Source organism: Triticum aestivum, chromosome 4D (genome assembly GCF_018294505.1).
Source record: "Triticum aestivum cultivar Chinese Spring chromosome 4D, IWGSC CS RefSeq v2.1, whole genome shotgun sequence".
NCBI lineage: Eukaryota > Viridiplantae > Streptophyta > Magnoliopsida > Poales > Poaceae > Triticum > Triticum aestivum.
In genome coordinates, this window is record NC_057805.1 from 3,701,295 (window position 1) to 3,716,797 (window position 15,503).

The following is a 15,503-nucleotide window of genomic DNA, read 5'->3' on the forward strand; positions in this document are numbered from 1 at the left end:
TTGACGTGGCTGCAGCAAAACCAGTAAGGTGTTCTAGTTATCAAAGGTCACCAAGGTCAACAGCGTGCAGCAGTAGGCGCAGGTCTCTAGGATGGCGGGATCATGGATAGGTCAGTATAATACATGCTTTATTGTCGGTTCATTTCATCCATCGTAAGAAAGAGTGGCTCAGTGTATACTATGTGTGACTACCGAGTATGAATAGATGGATTGTGTGGCACTGTTGTGTCACAATCACAATAAGAACTATAGTTCAGGTTCACTTAACGGTGTTGTTTGTGTTGGGTTTCTTCAACTCGCAGTACATATCTCCTTTTCATTCTTAACTCCCAAGGTTTTTGAGTCGCCGACTAATCACCGAGTCGTTGGAGCGAGCTTGTCTTGCGCAGGCGACTTGGCCAGAGGAGCGAGTCGCGCGGCTGGTAGGCTAGTCGACGATTAGTCGACGACTAGTCGGGCGACTAGCTAGGACCTCAAAGCAGGGCGGCTTGCTTCAGCAAGGCGAAGGGAGGGAAGACCGGGAAGGAGGCCTGAGTCCAAGGCGGGGGAGGAGGAGACGAAGCTGGAGAGTGCGCCGCGTGTACGAGGAGAAGCACGGAAGAGACGAAGGAGAAAGGCACATGGGAGAGCAGATGCACGGTCCAGGTTAGAGCATATGGACGGTTTAGATTTTATTTGGAAGCTAGGGTTACATAATGGGCCTACTGGGCCAGCTCTCTAGCACGAAACAGAGGAGGAGCACGTCGTGCTCCCATCCCAGATCAGAATCGCCGCCTGCATTGCTCCTACGAGCTGCTGCTGCCTTCTCAGAGCTGAAGTATCCTCCAAGCAGCTGCCTACCCCCTCCTCCGCCCGCAACAGCACCTCTTCCCCCTCCTCCTCCTTTTAACACCTGGGGCGACTTGGGGCGATTAATCACGACGATTCGCAGACTAATCACAGCGAGCCACTAGTCGGAGGCATGGCGACTCGACTTGGCTAGGCGACTCAAAAACCTTGCTTAACTCTCATCTGATTTCTCTATTAACCTTCTATGTTCACATAGACAAAAAACTTAGATCCTGGTTGCGTTGCTATACTACAGCTTCACATTTGATAATCACAATCTAGAGATTGAAATTCATGAAGTTGTCAATTGCTTTCTGAATGTTATTTTAGATGGTTTTCCTAAATTCTGTTCTAGTTGTCATATTTAGATAATTTCTTCAAGGCTGCTCCGAGCGACAACGGGAGCGGATCTGAAGGAGCCTCGGGCTCCTTCTCGACAACCACACACCGGCAGAGGAGTCAGGGCCCTTCTCCTTGGGATGCCTCCATGGACAGCAGCCGCAGCCATGGAGCGCGTCAACATCCCTCCTAGCGGCCAGAGGAGCAAGGCCAACATCGGGATTTGCCCACTGCATCCTCTCTAGCGCTTCTAGTCACGTATGATCAATACTTTTATCTCTTGCGATGATGTGTATATTATTTATAGTTGTGCTGGGTAGTGTCGTCTTTAGAAGAGGATTGTGATGCTTAAATGCCTGACATTGGAAAACAATTGATGTTATTATCCATCTCCATGTGTTGCTGCTTTCTTTCTAGTTGCCACTGGAGTCATTTTGCTTTCATTTTAGAAAAGGCTTGTTGGCCCTTGTTTACAAATTTGTCATACCAGCTACATTGTTTTCTTACACTAAAACGTGTATAGATAAATCCGTATCTAGACAAATCTAAGACAAGCTTTTCGGGAGGGCGGTAATATGTGCCAGTGTAATATTGTTGTGGAATATGCTGCTATGGGTAGTAGCTAGGGATCATTCTGTCACTTGGCTGATCATAGTTTGTTTTAACATGATTACTAGCTTCCACTAATGATTTGTATGATCTGTTTGTGTATGATCTGTCTTGCTGGATGTGATGAAAAAAAATCTGATTTTTTTCTATATGTAACTGGACAGTTGATGGGTTAGTGCTCCCTTCTTGTTTTTACTGGTTGGCTAAACTTATTTGTTTGTTTGATTTGAAGCAGCGAGCGCTCGACTCTATGGACGACGACTAGGACCCCATGCCCAAGCTGGCGAGGAGGACATCATCTAGTCCAACCTGGACTACGACCACAAAGACACCCTGCACAAGGTCGATCCCTAACTTACCACCAGACCCTTTTTTACTGCTATTTTGATGTGGTTCAAAATTCTCCGTCTCTGATCGTTCAGTCTGCGCCCGATAATTCTTCTGAATAGGATGGCTGGGTGATATCTCTCTAATTCCTGGTGAGATTCTGTATGAGGCTAGTTGAATTTGGGTTCTGATTCAAACCATATTTGGCCCCGCATGATGCATGTGTGGTTTATGGTCACGTAATAGCATAATTTTTGTTTTGCTACTGAATGGTACTTCAGTTTGCACCTTATCTAGCTCACTGTTACTATCACCTAAACATGCTATTGGCTGGACATTGTTTGGCTAGCGCTCGTGTTGTTAGTGGAATAAACTGGATGCAGAAAATGTCAACTTTCTACGGCAAAAGCTTGATCAGATAAAAACTGTAGTTTTTGATTTTTTAGATTAAAACTCGACCATAATCATTTGGATGCAGCTTTCACTTAGATTAAAACTGGACCATAATCATTTTTGCATTTAACATTATAATTCATGGGAACCCGCTACTTTCTCTTTGATGTACACAAATCATGTGACTCATGAATAGCAATCAACCATATTAGTACCTATCCTTTTGAGAGATTGGTGTATTTATGTTGTTTTTACTGGACATTTGTTATTATTCTTGTTTTATAAAGTTCATTTGTGAAAGTTGGGCTATTTTTCTGTTAAGACATGCAAGTATTATGCTTGTTGAGCATGTCGGTTACTTCTCCCTCCGTCCCAAAAAAATGTTGCGAGTAGAACATGCTTGGCCTCATCAGTAGCTCCACCGTACAGCCCGGCCTCGTCATTGCCCCCCTTCTTGTACATCTCTCATCACCGATGCTCCTTGGCGACGATCTCCGTATGCCCAGCGTAGCTCGACAATATTTAGAGAGGGCTATCTTTTAGATGAACTGTATTCTCAGTTAACTTGTAAATATATGAACGTGATAGGGCTGAGCCACCATTTTATGTCATGTCCTATTTACTGCTTGAACCGTTAAGTTGTGTGTAGAGCTGCTGCATGATACATTGTTGTGCTCCTATACTTTCTCTGTATGCAGCCACTTGACCTTGTGTTAGCAAAAACTGTTTGCTGCAGTAATCGATGACCAACCCTGCCAAGTTATCCAAATAAGCAATTCATGGATGGAGTCCAGCAGCTAATCCATCCATCCATCTCTAAGAAGAAGAAGCAGAAGAATCAAAGAAGATGGCGATCCTCATGGGTTCGTCGTCGGAGAAGAAGGGCCTCTTCTCTTCATCAACGCCAAGAGCAACCACTGACCCAGAACTCAAGCACAGGTACCCCCTGATTCATCCCCACCAAATCTTAATCTATCATATTGTTAACCTGGGACTGGGAGCGGGAGGTGCATACATATATCATTCGTAATTAGGATGACCATACATCTGTTGATACGATCCATGCTCTGTCTTGTCATGTCTATTAGTATGATGCTCACTGGCAATGAGATATGCGGGTAGCATCAGAAGCAAATTTGTCCCCCTCTGGTTTGGTGACAGCATATTTAGTCTTGGTCTCTTGTTCAGTTGGTGTGAGCTATGTAGAATCTAATGATGATGATTTTTAGCTTGTTTACTCAAAAAGTGGAGTGTAGTTAATGGAATCTCGAAAGTTGTGTTTGTGTCTTTGAGCAATACTGTATGTTGTTTAGTCAAGGATCATGCACGTGTTGACTTGTAGTATGGCTTAAGTACAAGTTCTACTTGTCTATGTTTTAATTTTTCGTGCCACAGCCAATTACTCGTTCATAGACAAGATGTGTTGTTGCCCTTTGTTGGTTTGTGGCGATGATACATTGAGTATATTCATCTATTCACTTGATAAGCTGGAAATTTCAACTGTTCAAACTACATGGATACTATGCCTGACTTATTCATGATCTTGTTGTGCAGCAGATGGCTGCGGTTTCAGCATGGTGTGACTGATGTTGCTGTAGCAGCCCATGGTCCTGTTGCTATGTACGTCCATGAAGTTGTTTGGGCGTGTACGGCTGCTCCGTTCCGTGTACAAAATCGTAAAAGCGAGAGATGTTGATGCATGCATCCTACCAGTAGATGCTCAACTTGTTTTTGACATATTTAGACTTGTTTTTGCTGCCCAGTGGATGTCCTACTAGTTGGGAGAAAATGAAAGATGTACGCTTTAGGGCCTGGGAGGATGCCTTTCCATTTGCTGTAGATACTTGATGTTTTTGGACAAGTTGCCTTGTGGAAGCTCAGCCGATGAAGGGATGTACGGATGCGGGGCAACATGACAAGTTAATGCCCTTCCATTTGTGAAAGCCCAGAGGATGCATGGATGGATGTTGGGAGGGTTTCAAACTGACAATCTGTTTGCAGCAGTGGATCCTTTTGTCTGTAAACATAGTTAGTTCCGTAGTTGCTGTAAGCATGGCTTGTAATGTGGTTAGCTGAGCCCTTTATTTTTTGTGTACTGTTAGTTGGGAACCTTTGGTCTTTTCATAGACCGGGCATCAATGAATGAAAAGATGGCATATATGTAAAGAAAGAAAGAAAGAAAAGTAGTCCAGTTTTGAACCAAAGGAGCATCTTACTTTGAAGCTACCTTTCGAAGGATGCTTGATTCGTGTCAGGCTGTTAAATTATGAAAAATCTCTTGTAACGGAACGGGTTTTTCTAGTCAGATATGTATCAAACTTTGCTTTGTTTTATTTAGTTAGCTGATATGCATGCATGCCACCATCTATCAAAGAAAGAAAGAAACTTGATCCTGATCCAATCGAACAAGCGAAAGTCAGTTGGAATGAATTTATTCTAGTCAAATCAAAGTTTGCTGTCCTCCATGGATACCATATATACTTGAAAGAAAGAAGGGAGGAAACAAACATATTCATCTACCCATCAGGTTTCTTTCTTTTGTCCTGTACCAGCACAAGTAATAAGTAGCATGATACGGAGTACAGTACAATACAAGCACCATGAGGTCAAAAATCTGTAGCTTTTAATCTAGTCATGAAACTATACTAGTACTAGGTCAATCTAGCTAGCATGAAGATACGTAGCAACACAAGCAACCTGATGATACTAGAATACAAGCATCAGGAGCAAAAAATCCATTCTGCACCCGAGCTCATATGCTCCCGCATGAACAGTAAAATAAAAAAAAAATCAAAAAATTCAAAAAAATCCAATTTTTTTTGAGAGAAACATTGACAAAAGTTGTAAGTGCCTGCAAAAATTCATCGTGAAATCACATTCTTGTAAGGCGTGGCAAAAAAAACAAATTCAGTGCTTCAAAATGCGTTTGAAAGTAGCTTTTTCAGAGTACTGTTTTTGTTTTTTGCCACGCCTTCTAGGAATGTGATTTTATGACGAATTTTTGCAGGCACTTAGAACTTTTGTCAATGTTTCTCTAAAAAAAAAATTGGATTTTTTTGATTTTTTTTCGATTTTACTGTTCATGCGGGAGCATATGAGCTCGGGTGCAGATTAGCCACGTCCAGCAGGAGATCAAGTCCTGATACCTTTTGTTTTACCATCCCCTTTGGAAGGGTGAACGTTGGGCCTGCCACTCCAAATCTCCAACGGACTTGAGTCAATCCAGCCAGCCAGAGTTTTTTTTTGCTTTTTCCAGTCTAACAAGAATTAAGGGGTGCCTATCTCGTCCATCCATAATTCTCTCTCGTCTTGGAACAACCAACTAGTAGGCTTCCTCCTTAATTCTCTTGTGTGTTTCGATGAGCCAATTGGCGTGCAAAATTGACGCCTCCTCTTCTTCTGTGATTAATAGCGGTGGTTGCATGTGCATGCTCCTAGGGATGCAGCGAGGAAGGGAGGGGTCTTGCTTGCACCACCTCAGCGATCCGCGGCACGTCCTGGCCTTCTGTTTGTCCATGGACCACGCCATCTCTTCTTCTCTCCACCATGTCATCATCTCTCTATATATACAAGAAGTAGTCATCCGTCCGCGTGCGGGGTTCGGAACGGCGCGTTGGGCCGACTATTATGTCCGCGATGACCCAAACGGATGCGCGCGGACGAAATGGGTCGGCGCATTGGAGTTGCCGTAACTGGGAAGGCTTCCAATTATGACCAACATCGAGCTCATCATGTTGTGGACCCGAGAGGGGCTCGGTTCACAATTGGGAACAGTGCCTAGCCATGCTTATGGTTTCACTGCTGCCTTAGCCCCCGCCCACCGGACCAATTTCCAGGTTTGCTCGCCATTTGTGTGGAGCCATCCGACGCGTCCTCCTCAGCCTTCAGTGATGGCACCTGGAACATTTCATTTCGAAGAATGTTTGGGCTTGAGGAGGCCGACTAGTTTGCACCCTGTGGGATGCTACCCCAACATCATTCCTCGAACCGTGTTTTGGTCTCTTCGTGTTTGGAGCCCTCGGCCTCCTTATCCTGGACTCCATGTACTTCAGAATATGGTTGTAGGCCATAGTTGGTGGTTATTTGAATGGCTCAATTGCCATTGAAAATTATAAAATCTTTGCCTAGCAGTTGGTTAGGGCATGTACAATGGTGCTATCTTAGTAGTGCCACGTAGGATAAATGATGAGGTGGAGGAGAGAGAACCCATAAGAGATGATTTCTTAAAACAATATGTCTCACCATGTTTTTCGGAATAGCTAATTATTGAAGATAAGGCTAAGAGATGGCCCATTGTAGACATTTTATTTTGTCATCTCTAAATTACATGCAAGACTTAAGATAAGACTATCATATCAACCATTGTACATGCCCTTAGGGGCCGCGTTCCCTCTGGTATTAAGGTTCACAAGCGCAACTGTCTTGGTCATGTCCAATGCCCCCTTTCTTCAGTCGACATGGATAACTCACATATGTTCTTATCCTGCCTGTCGACATAATTCATCTTGAGTTGCGATAATGGCACACGACAAAGTGTCCTATTGCGTGTGCGATATGTCCTCGTAACGCAGACGATTCCTATTTTGAAATTGTGGGCGTCAATTGGCAAACGCTTTGCAAAACGAAGAGTTCGCAATGACTTAAAGCATCGTACACGTTCGGCAATAACAAGTTCACTCGTGTGTGATGAGTTCAAAGTTACATAGACGGGTAACGAAGGACACTCGTGTGCCATAGTTCTTTACAGTGCATACGATTGTTTGTTGTGAATTGTGTGCTCTACAAGGCACACAATTGGAAACTAGCAGTACACATAGCACAATCAGATAGTCCAATTCCAAAGGTTTTTTATTCATTGCCATGGTTGCAATCCAGACATCCATTATTTCCGTTCTCACAAAACACTCATATAACAACATAATGGTTTCTTCTCTCGCACCTCGCTTCAGATATGTTACCATGCAACGCCGAGGGGGGTTACTACTTGTACTGGCTGGCGAGCTCGCCTTCCTTGACGATGTAGTTCTCTGCGGGGAAGTCCTCGCCCTTGAAGTACCTATCCAACATGTCCTTCACACCAGACGCGTACCTCAGCTGCAACAATTGCCATCCACATCAGAAACACGACCGGCCAGTCAGCAGTAAAGTGCGGCAATGGATAAACATGCGTAAATTGATCTAGGCCATAGAGACCGCCTTTAGGGATTTGCCTGCGAGATATGGCATTAGTTTCTCCTAATTTACTTTTCTTTTTTGGCCCATTATCTGTAATTAATCTCACGATCACTTGATCAACTCCTTGTTTTCCGCTTGCGTTCTACTAAATCAATGAAGCCGGCAACAGTCGGATCTTTCAAAGCAAAAACTGATCTAGTTGCATATGTGTGATGGTTAAGGTTGCTCTACTGTCTTAGTTGTATGTACATTGCTCTTGATATAGGTTATTCCTTGATTCCCCACTTGTCAAGGAAAACATAAGTTACCATAGCATTGATCCACAGTGACCAGAATTTGTCCATAGTTTTCTTAAAGCATACGGTTGGGGTATTAGAACACCAAGTGCTATAAATGATGATACACCCTAAGGCCTATGCTGAGATAAAAACAAGAGAAGCTAACATGTGCATCAATTGTCTTAGTTGTATGCACATTGCTCTTGATATAGATTATTCTTTGATTCCCCATTTGTCAAGTAAAGCATAAGTTACCATAGCATTGATGCACGGTGATCAGAATTGTCCATGGTTTTTTAAGGCATACGGTTGGGTACCAGAACACCAAGTGATGTTAATGATGATTCACCCAGAGGCCTATGCTAAGATATAAACATCAGGAGCTGACCTGTGCATCAATTGTAGTCCCAGAGGTGTGAGGGGTCATTGCGTGATTAGGCATGTAACGCCATGGGTGATCCTTGGGTGCGGGTTGGGGGAACCAGACATCACCTCCATATCCTGAAAATCAAGAATAAGGTACTTTGAGTAAAAAGGAAATAATCCCCAAGATAAAAATATAAGGTACTGCATCAATTTCCTAATATTTGACACAATTAAATAGTACACAATAATAAAAACCATTAAATAAACAAGTGTCATGGCAAGAAACATAATTGGACAGAATTTACTGAGGCATAGATCACGCTTTGTTTTTGTCAACTCTAAGAAATAGTTAACTACGAACTGGCATAGTTAATTACTTATGTTACTGCATTTTGTTATATTGGTTTCCAAATTTTACCATATTACCCAAGATAAATACAAAGTCTGACAGACTGAAATAAAATCATGTGCTTCATAGACCTCAACAGAACAGTTAGAAACACATCCTACAGCATATTGGTGCTTAAGATAGATTAATTAAGTGAAAGAATGGTACCGGCAATATAACCGTTGGAGCAAGCATCAGCAACTGCCTGGGTATCCATGATTGCTCCCCGAGCGTTATTCACGATGATTACACCTTTCTTCATCTTCGCAATCTTTTCTTTATTGAACATGCCTCTGAAGAAAGGACCAAACAAAATTTAGAGACCTTTATATTACTCCCTCGGTTCCATAATTATTGTTGTGGTTTTAGCTAAAACGACAACAATATTTATGGTACGGAGGGAGTAGAAGATAATGTAAATGAACGAGTGTGATGAATGGAAACCTAGTTTTCTCAGTAAGAGGTGTGTTGATCACAATGACATCACACTTTGGAAGCATCACATCCAGGTCCTCCTCAAAATTTGCCCCAATTTCTTTCTCAAGCTCTGGGTTGATCCGAATTCTGTCATGGTAGAGCATGTTGCAGTTGAAGGGCTTAAGGCGCTGAAGTAAGAGCCTGCCAATACGACCAGCCCCGACAGTTCCGACGGTCTTTCCCTCAAGATCATAAGCTCTGTGGGCAATGCCTGCAACATTCCATTCACCTTTGACAACCTGTTGATAGCCAGGCAGGAAGTTCCTGAGCAGAATCAAGATGCGCATCAGCTGATCTTCTGCCACAGAGACGGTGTTACTTCCGGTGACCTCTGCCACAGTCAAACCAGTAGCAGCAGCAGCTAGCAAATCAATATGGTCTGAGCCAATCCCAGCTGTGAGAACCAACTCGAGGTTCTTTGCCTTCTTGATCCGCTCTGCAGTAACATAGGCTGGGTGGAACGGGGTGGTTATCAGAACATGCATGTCTTCAATGTGCTTCTCCAGCTCTGGGGACAAGAACATCAGTTATTTATTCAGGCATCAAGAGTCAGATAACAATAATCAGAGATATAAGACCATCTAAGAAGATAAGTATCATATTGATTTCATCTTACTAACACAGGGTTCAGAACACTCACGACTGCTTATTAAAAAAATTAAAAAATAAAACACGCTGCTGCTGAGGCAAATAAGGAGCAGATCTAACCATTTCACATGGAACAGACGAAAACTACTTTTTGCCATCATCAACGGAAAAAAAAAGCTGAGCAGTGGGACATACCATAACATTATAGACTACGTTTAGCATTTTGGGATGTGTATCTGATATATAGTGCAATGAATTACTCGCTCCGATGCAAAATGTGTGTTGTGGTTTTAGTTTAAATTTAAGCTAAAATCACGATACTTATTTTGGACCGGAGGGATTAATAAATTGTTCAAGCAGAGAAGCACATGAGTTGCTTTACATAATTGTTAACGAGAGGCGATTTTCTATGCATGGTGGTAGCTACCCACACATGGTGGCAGCTACACACACTTTGGCATAAGTGCCTTTTTAATTATATATGAGGTGTCGGTTTCTTATGGGATTAGCACATGTGCACTTTTGTTGTATATAAATGACCTTTTATCACTTCTTTTTGTCTTTTTATTACCTTTTTACACTAGTGCCTTTTCGTTGTGTAGAAAGAGCCTTTTCTCACTTCTCTCAGTCTTTTTGCTTGCCTTTTTGGTATAATTGTATGTTTGCTTGCCTGGCTGATCCAAAGTCACGATATTTTCGTTATAGAGTTATTTTTCATAGTTCAAAATAATTTAGCAAAATAATTAGAGATAAAAATTGGGGTTCGTTATAGAGTTATTTTTCATAGTCCAAAATAATTTAGCAAACTAATTAGAGATAAAAATTGGGGTTGTACGTAGCTACCATCATGGGTAGCAAACTATTTCCATTGTAATACCACCTCTGTTCTTCAGTGTTTGTAGTCGTCGCTAAATGGGCTACGGATCTGAATGTAATTTTTATTATTTCTAGTGTTCGTTGTACTACCATGATTGAAGATGAATAGATTGAAAGTTTTTTCGTAAAAAAAGCCACCTTTGTTCCTACACTTAGGAAGAGAGGGTGTAACAAATTACAGGAAATTAAAAAAAACATGAGAGGAATTGGGACGATCTTGGATACTGACCGCTGTTCAGTCCCTCCTTGTCGTCTGTGACAATGTAGTGATGTCCATTGGATTCCAGCCAGTCGCGTATGCCGAGGGCGCCCTCGACACAGCCAACGAAGTCGGGGTTCTTGTCGGCGTACTCGCCGGCCTGGTAGAACACGCCGACGATCTTCTTGCCGCCTGCAGACATCTACAAAACGGAAGACAGAAATAGAAACTCCACACTTTCAGTTCCATCAGCCAACTATTTATATCTATATCTTCTACAGCCCTACTCTTGTCCAGGTTTCGGTCAAGATTAACATGAAATCAAACGTATATGTAGAGAAATATAGTAGAATCGGACGAGAAATCCGCAACCAGAATGGAAGCAAACCGAGCCAGCGAAAAAGCTTGAGAGAAAAAGGGAGGAGCAGACGGCATCCACGTACATGCGCGGCCATGGAGATATCTCGGCGGAGAAGTAAGCAATGTCGAGGGAAAGAGTGAGCGCGACGAGAGTGGAGAGGCGGACGGGACGGGTAGATAAAGGAAGCCTCGACGCCGTCACGCGGGGCAGGTGGACGGAAACGTGAGTGCGTGCGTCCATGACCTGTGGGCGCTCCCCGTGTGGGTGCTTGGATGCTGCTCCACCTGTCTGTGTGTCGGGTGTAGCGTGGTTTGTTTCGGCTTTTGTTCGTCCTGATCTGATGATTGATTGATTGATGATAGGAAAACAAGGATCAACGAACCAAACCACTGCTTGTGTTACGAAGGCACGGTTCTTGCCGCCTCCAGGGACGTGTGTGTGAGTCATGCGTGCATGCATGATCATTGAAGCGGGGGAGTAGTGGTTAATTAGGAGCATGTGCCACCAGCTCCTCTCTCTCAAATACTAGTGCATCTAACAAAACTCCATTGTCAAATGTCCTAGTTTGGTTATGTGACTTGCATTCGTTCGTTTCTGATGTTGTTAGGGCCCTTCAAAATGTTAAACCCAAAGGAAGCGCTAGTATTTGACACATTAATTGAAGATGGGGGAATGCTAGATTTTTTTTTCTTTTCAAAAAAACTTCTCCATTCGAATTTTGAAACGGATGACCAGGTGGCTTTAGAGCAACTCCAATGGCTCCCGTATCGCTAAAGAAAATACCATTTAGAGGGAGTTGAGGCAAAAACAGAAGGCCCCCAACAGCTCCGCGGTGGCTCCGGGTTGCGGTTGCGGTCGAGATCCGCGAGGGTGTACTGGACGTGTGCGTCGTCGGCGCAGCGGTGAGGGCCCCTCTGCCATCGATGGTTCACCTAGGCAAGGCGGTGGTTTCGGGCGGTGGTGCGGCTCCGGTCGTGCGGTTTTCTGGTGGCACACGTCACCCATGGGTGTGCTGGATGACGGAGGAGGTCGATCTTGTGGTCCAGCCAAGGATGGGTGCAAATTTACCAGCGAAAGCTTTGTTTGGCCTTGGCCAGAACCGTTAACGGCGGCGCCCGCGGGCGTTGTTACCTCGTTATGGGCATTGTGGATTAGTTCACGTTCCCTGTGTGCCGTGGGGGAAACCCGAGATTGGGGCTTTCCGGATCGGATGAGGGCGAGGTTCCCGCATCGTCACCCCAATGAGGCATCATCTTTGGGATTGTACACCGGCTGGAAGGAAAAGTGTTTGGCTTGGTGGCTGGGGGTAGGTCTCCGTTTGCTTGTCGTGCAGTGACCAAGGTGTAGCAGTGTGCCATCTACAGTGTTAACGATGGCGAGTCTTGGCGGCAAGGTGCAACATGGTCTTGGAGGCAGACGTTGTGTGGCGTCATGGTGACGTTGACGGCAGAAGGCTTTGGCAAGATCAGTGCATTGATTGTTCCTGACGATGATATTGTGGAAGAAGGCGGCGACAGATTCTACAGCGTGCGCATGCGGCGCACACCGAGGGCCTGTTAGACAGGTTGGTGCTCCCGGCTAGCCGGCGGGCAGCTTGGTGAGGCCACCGGATTTCTTGGTGTCCGTGACGCACGGTCAGGGCACATCATCAACTTGCAGGTAGGATGACAATTTTCGTCAGGAAGGTGACTTTGGGTTAATCTATGTATTTATTTTATAAAACCTTATAGAATAATATAATAAAGATGGTTGTATGCATCACTCCGGTAAACCTGATTCTTACGAGATCACGTATAATCACCTCCACCCACCCCTCCTCACGCGTTTACGGGAAGACAGCCTCCCGTCAAAATTGACAGGCTGAACATCAACTCGTAATGAGCAGCAAGCTCTAGAGGAAGGGATGACTACTGAATCTTCAGAGACTGATAAACAGTTGTGGACACGGCTATGGAAGCTCAAAGTTCTGCCAAAAGGTTCGGGTTTTTTGGTGGCGAGTACTCCGGGGAATCCTACCGGTGGAATCTACACTAAATAAAGCACCGCCACATTGCGACTGTGGTTCGATGCAAGGTCTGCAAAGGTGCAGCCAAGGATATGGTTCATGCACTTATCAAGTGCTCTCATGCCCGGAGCTTCTGGACTGAAGCTAGATCGTGGCTGAACATTAAGTTACCAGAACTTCACCTCCGCACCTGGTGCAAGGATATTCTGTGTGACTCTCGATTCGCCGAGGAAGACCGGGCCAAGATCATAACTGTCATATGGGCTATATGGACATCTCGCAATAACATAACACATGAAAAGATTAGTCTGAAATCTGACGAATCCTTAAAGCGCATCAGGGAAACTCTAATGCTATTGGAGCTACCGATGGAACATACCAGGATTCTACCTGGCTATGGGTGGAGGCCACCTGATACAGACTGCATCAAAATCAACACGGATGCCAGCGTGTCTATGAGTGAAAACAGAAGTGGAGCTGGTGGTGCTGCATGGACCCCCTCCGACTTCATTGCTGCCTGGAGCAAGCCGCATGCGAATGTCAGGGATCCGCTTATCGCAGAAGCACTGGCTCTGCGAGATGGAGTTATCTTCGGCAAGCTTCGGGGTTATTCGTGAGTGATTCTTGAGGTCGACTGCTTGGAGCTGGTACAGCTCTGGAACTCGCAACAGTTTTCGCATTCTGTTATAGCACCTATTCTTCTCGAAATTGGAGGGCTAGCCTCATCATTTGTTTACTTTTATATTCATGATGTAATGAGACAATCCAACATCTCAGCTCACCTGTGTGCGAAACATGCAAGCACTTTAGGCCTGTCTGACTGCCGGATGAACTCTCCTCCTGGCTTCCTCGTGACTAGCCTACTGGCTGATCGCGCTGGAGCTGATAGTGATTGAATAAAGCTCGATGATTCCCGTAACAAAAAAAATACTGTACTTTGACGTTTCACGGTGGCTGGCACAATGGAGACTGGATGCATGCACGTACATGACACATTCACGACACGTGCGAGATTCCCACTGGCTGTTAACTGAGTTTTCGATTTACCAAGGGCCATGCAAATATATGTACACACACCTACCTACGAACTGTCTGTCATTAAATTTTATACTACGAGCATTTCCAATGCAAGATGTATATATGTAAAAGTAGGTGCCATATAATTTACATCACTAAAAGGTGTTTTTTACATCAGCAAAAAAGTATCAACTCCAACATATGATGTATATTTGGTGATGTAAAACTAGTGCTCCAATAGATGATGTATCTGAACATGTAAAACGAGTTCTTTGGCGGCATGGCAGCGGCGCGGCCGAGCTTCAAAGTGAGTCGAGGAGCGGGACGGGGTGGCGGCGGAGCTCGAAATGCGTTGGTGGCCGAGCTTCAAATGCGGCGGGGAGGGCCAACGGAGCTCGAATCAGGCGGCGCCGAGCTTCAATTGAGTCAGGGCGGGGCGACATCGCTCGAATCTAGCGACGGCGTGGCTGTGCCAGGGCGGCGAAAAAGCCGGGCGTATACCGCGGAACCTCATCCTCCGCTAGTGCTGGATGTGGATCATGATGGCAGAAGGATGTGGAGCCCACCAAGCTCCATCCCCCGCAGCCAACTCAAGCAGGCGCACTTCGAGGATCCCCGGCAGCGCAGCCATGGGAGGACGAGCACAGGAGCGATGGCAATGGCCGCGGGGTAGGAGGTGGCAGCAATGGAGGCCCGGTGGCGAGGGCGAGGCACCAGAGCTGGCCAGGGTGACGGGGAGGCACCGGATCTGGCCGGAATCGGCCGGCAACGGCGTCAGCAGAAAAAGGATCAGTAGTTGGGAATTTTCATGATGACGGTTGGATTGGCGCACGGCTAGCCGTTTATGGGTTTACATCTCAGAGTGGTTGGAGATGCAAATGTGTATCTCCAAGTGTTGTATTTTACAACACTTGGAGCAGGTGATTTAAATTTTTTTACATCTACATTATCTCTTAGGGCAACGTTTCTAGGCCTTGATGATGTAAAATGTAGTTATTTATATATCTACATCATGTATTGAGTTAATTGCAGGGAAGTACCACACTTGGGGCAGTTGTAACGTATCAGTACCACTATTCAGATTTTTTACAAGTCAGTACCACGTTTGAGGCTGGTCATTGCAATACGGGCTAAACCGCGTATAACTCTGTATTGACGCTGTATCTGACAAGCCGGCCCCACCAGTCAGTTCACAAGCCGCCGAACCGGTGCGTCGCTCGGGTGGCTCGGCCGGTCTACGGCTCGGTCGGTCTTGGCTCGGTCTAACCCTAGCAGTT

General features: G+C 44.9%; 1 protein-coding gene and 1 long non-coding RNA gene across 2 annotated transcripts; one reads left to right on the forward strand and one right to left on the reverse strand.

Annotated features, from left to right (window-relative positions):
* Nucleotides 1–767: 767 nt before the first annotated feature.
* LOC123099309 (uncharacterized) lies at nucleotides 768–3,429 on the forward strand. The gene is made up of 3 exons (XR_006448143.1): nucleotides 768–1,425; nucleotides 2,012–2,118; nucleotides 3,233–3,429. It is a non-coding gene; the product is annotated as an uncharacterized lncRNA (long non-coding RNA).
* A 3,894-nt stretch (nucleotides 3,430–7,323) lies between these two features.
* On the reverse strand, nucleotides 7,324–11,429 carry LOC123099310 (formate dehydrogenase, mitochondrial). Its single transcript, XM_044521488.1, has 6 exons — nucleotides 11,287–11,429; nucleotides 10,874–11,045; nucleotides 9,148–9,688; nucleotides 8,872–8,996; nucleotides 8,338–8,450; nucleotides 7,324–7,590 (listed from the first exon to the last, which is right to left on the reverse strand). The coding sequence occupies exons 1-6, from the start codon at nucleotides 11,296–11,298 to the stop codon at nucleotides 7,477–7,479; spliced, it is 1,077 nt and encodes a 358-aa protein (XP_044377423.1). The 5' UTR covers nucleotides 11,299–11,429; the 3' UTR covers nucleotides 7,324–7,476.
* Nucleotides 11,430–15,503: the final 4,074 nt, after the last annotated feature.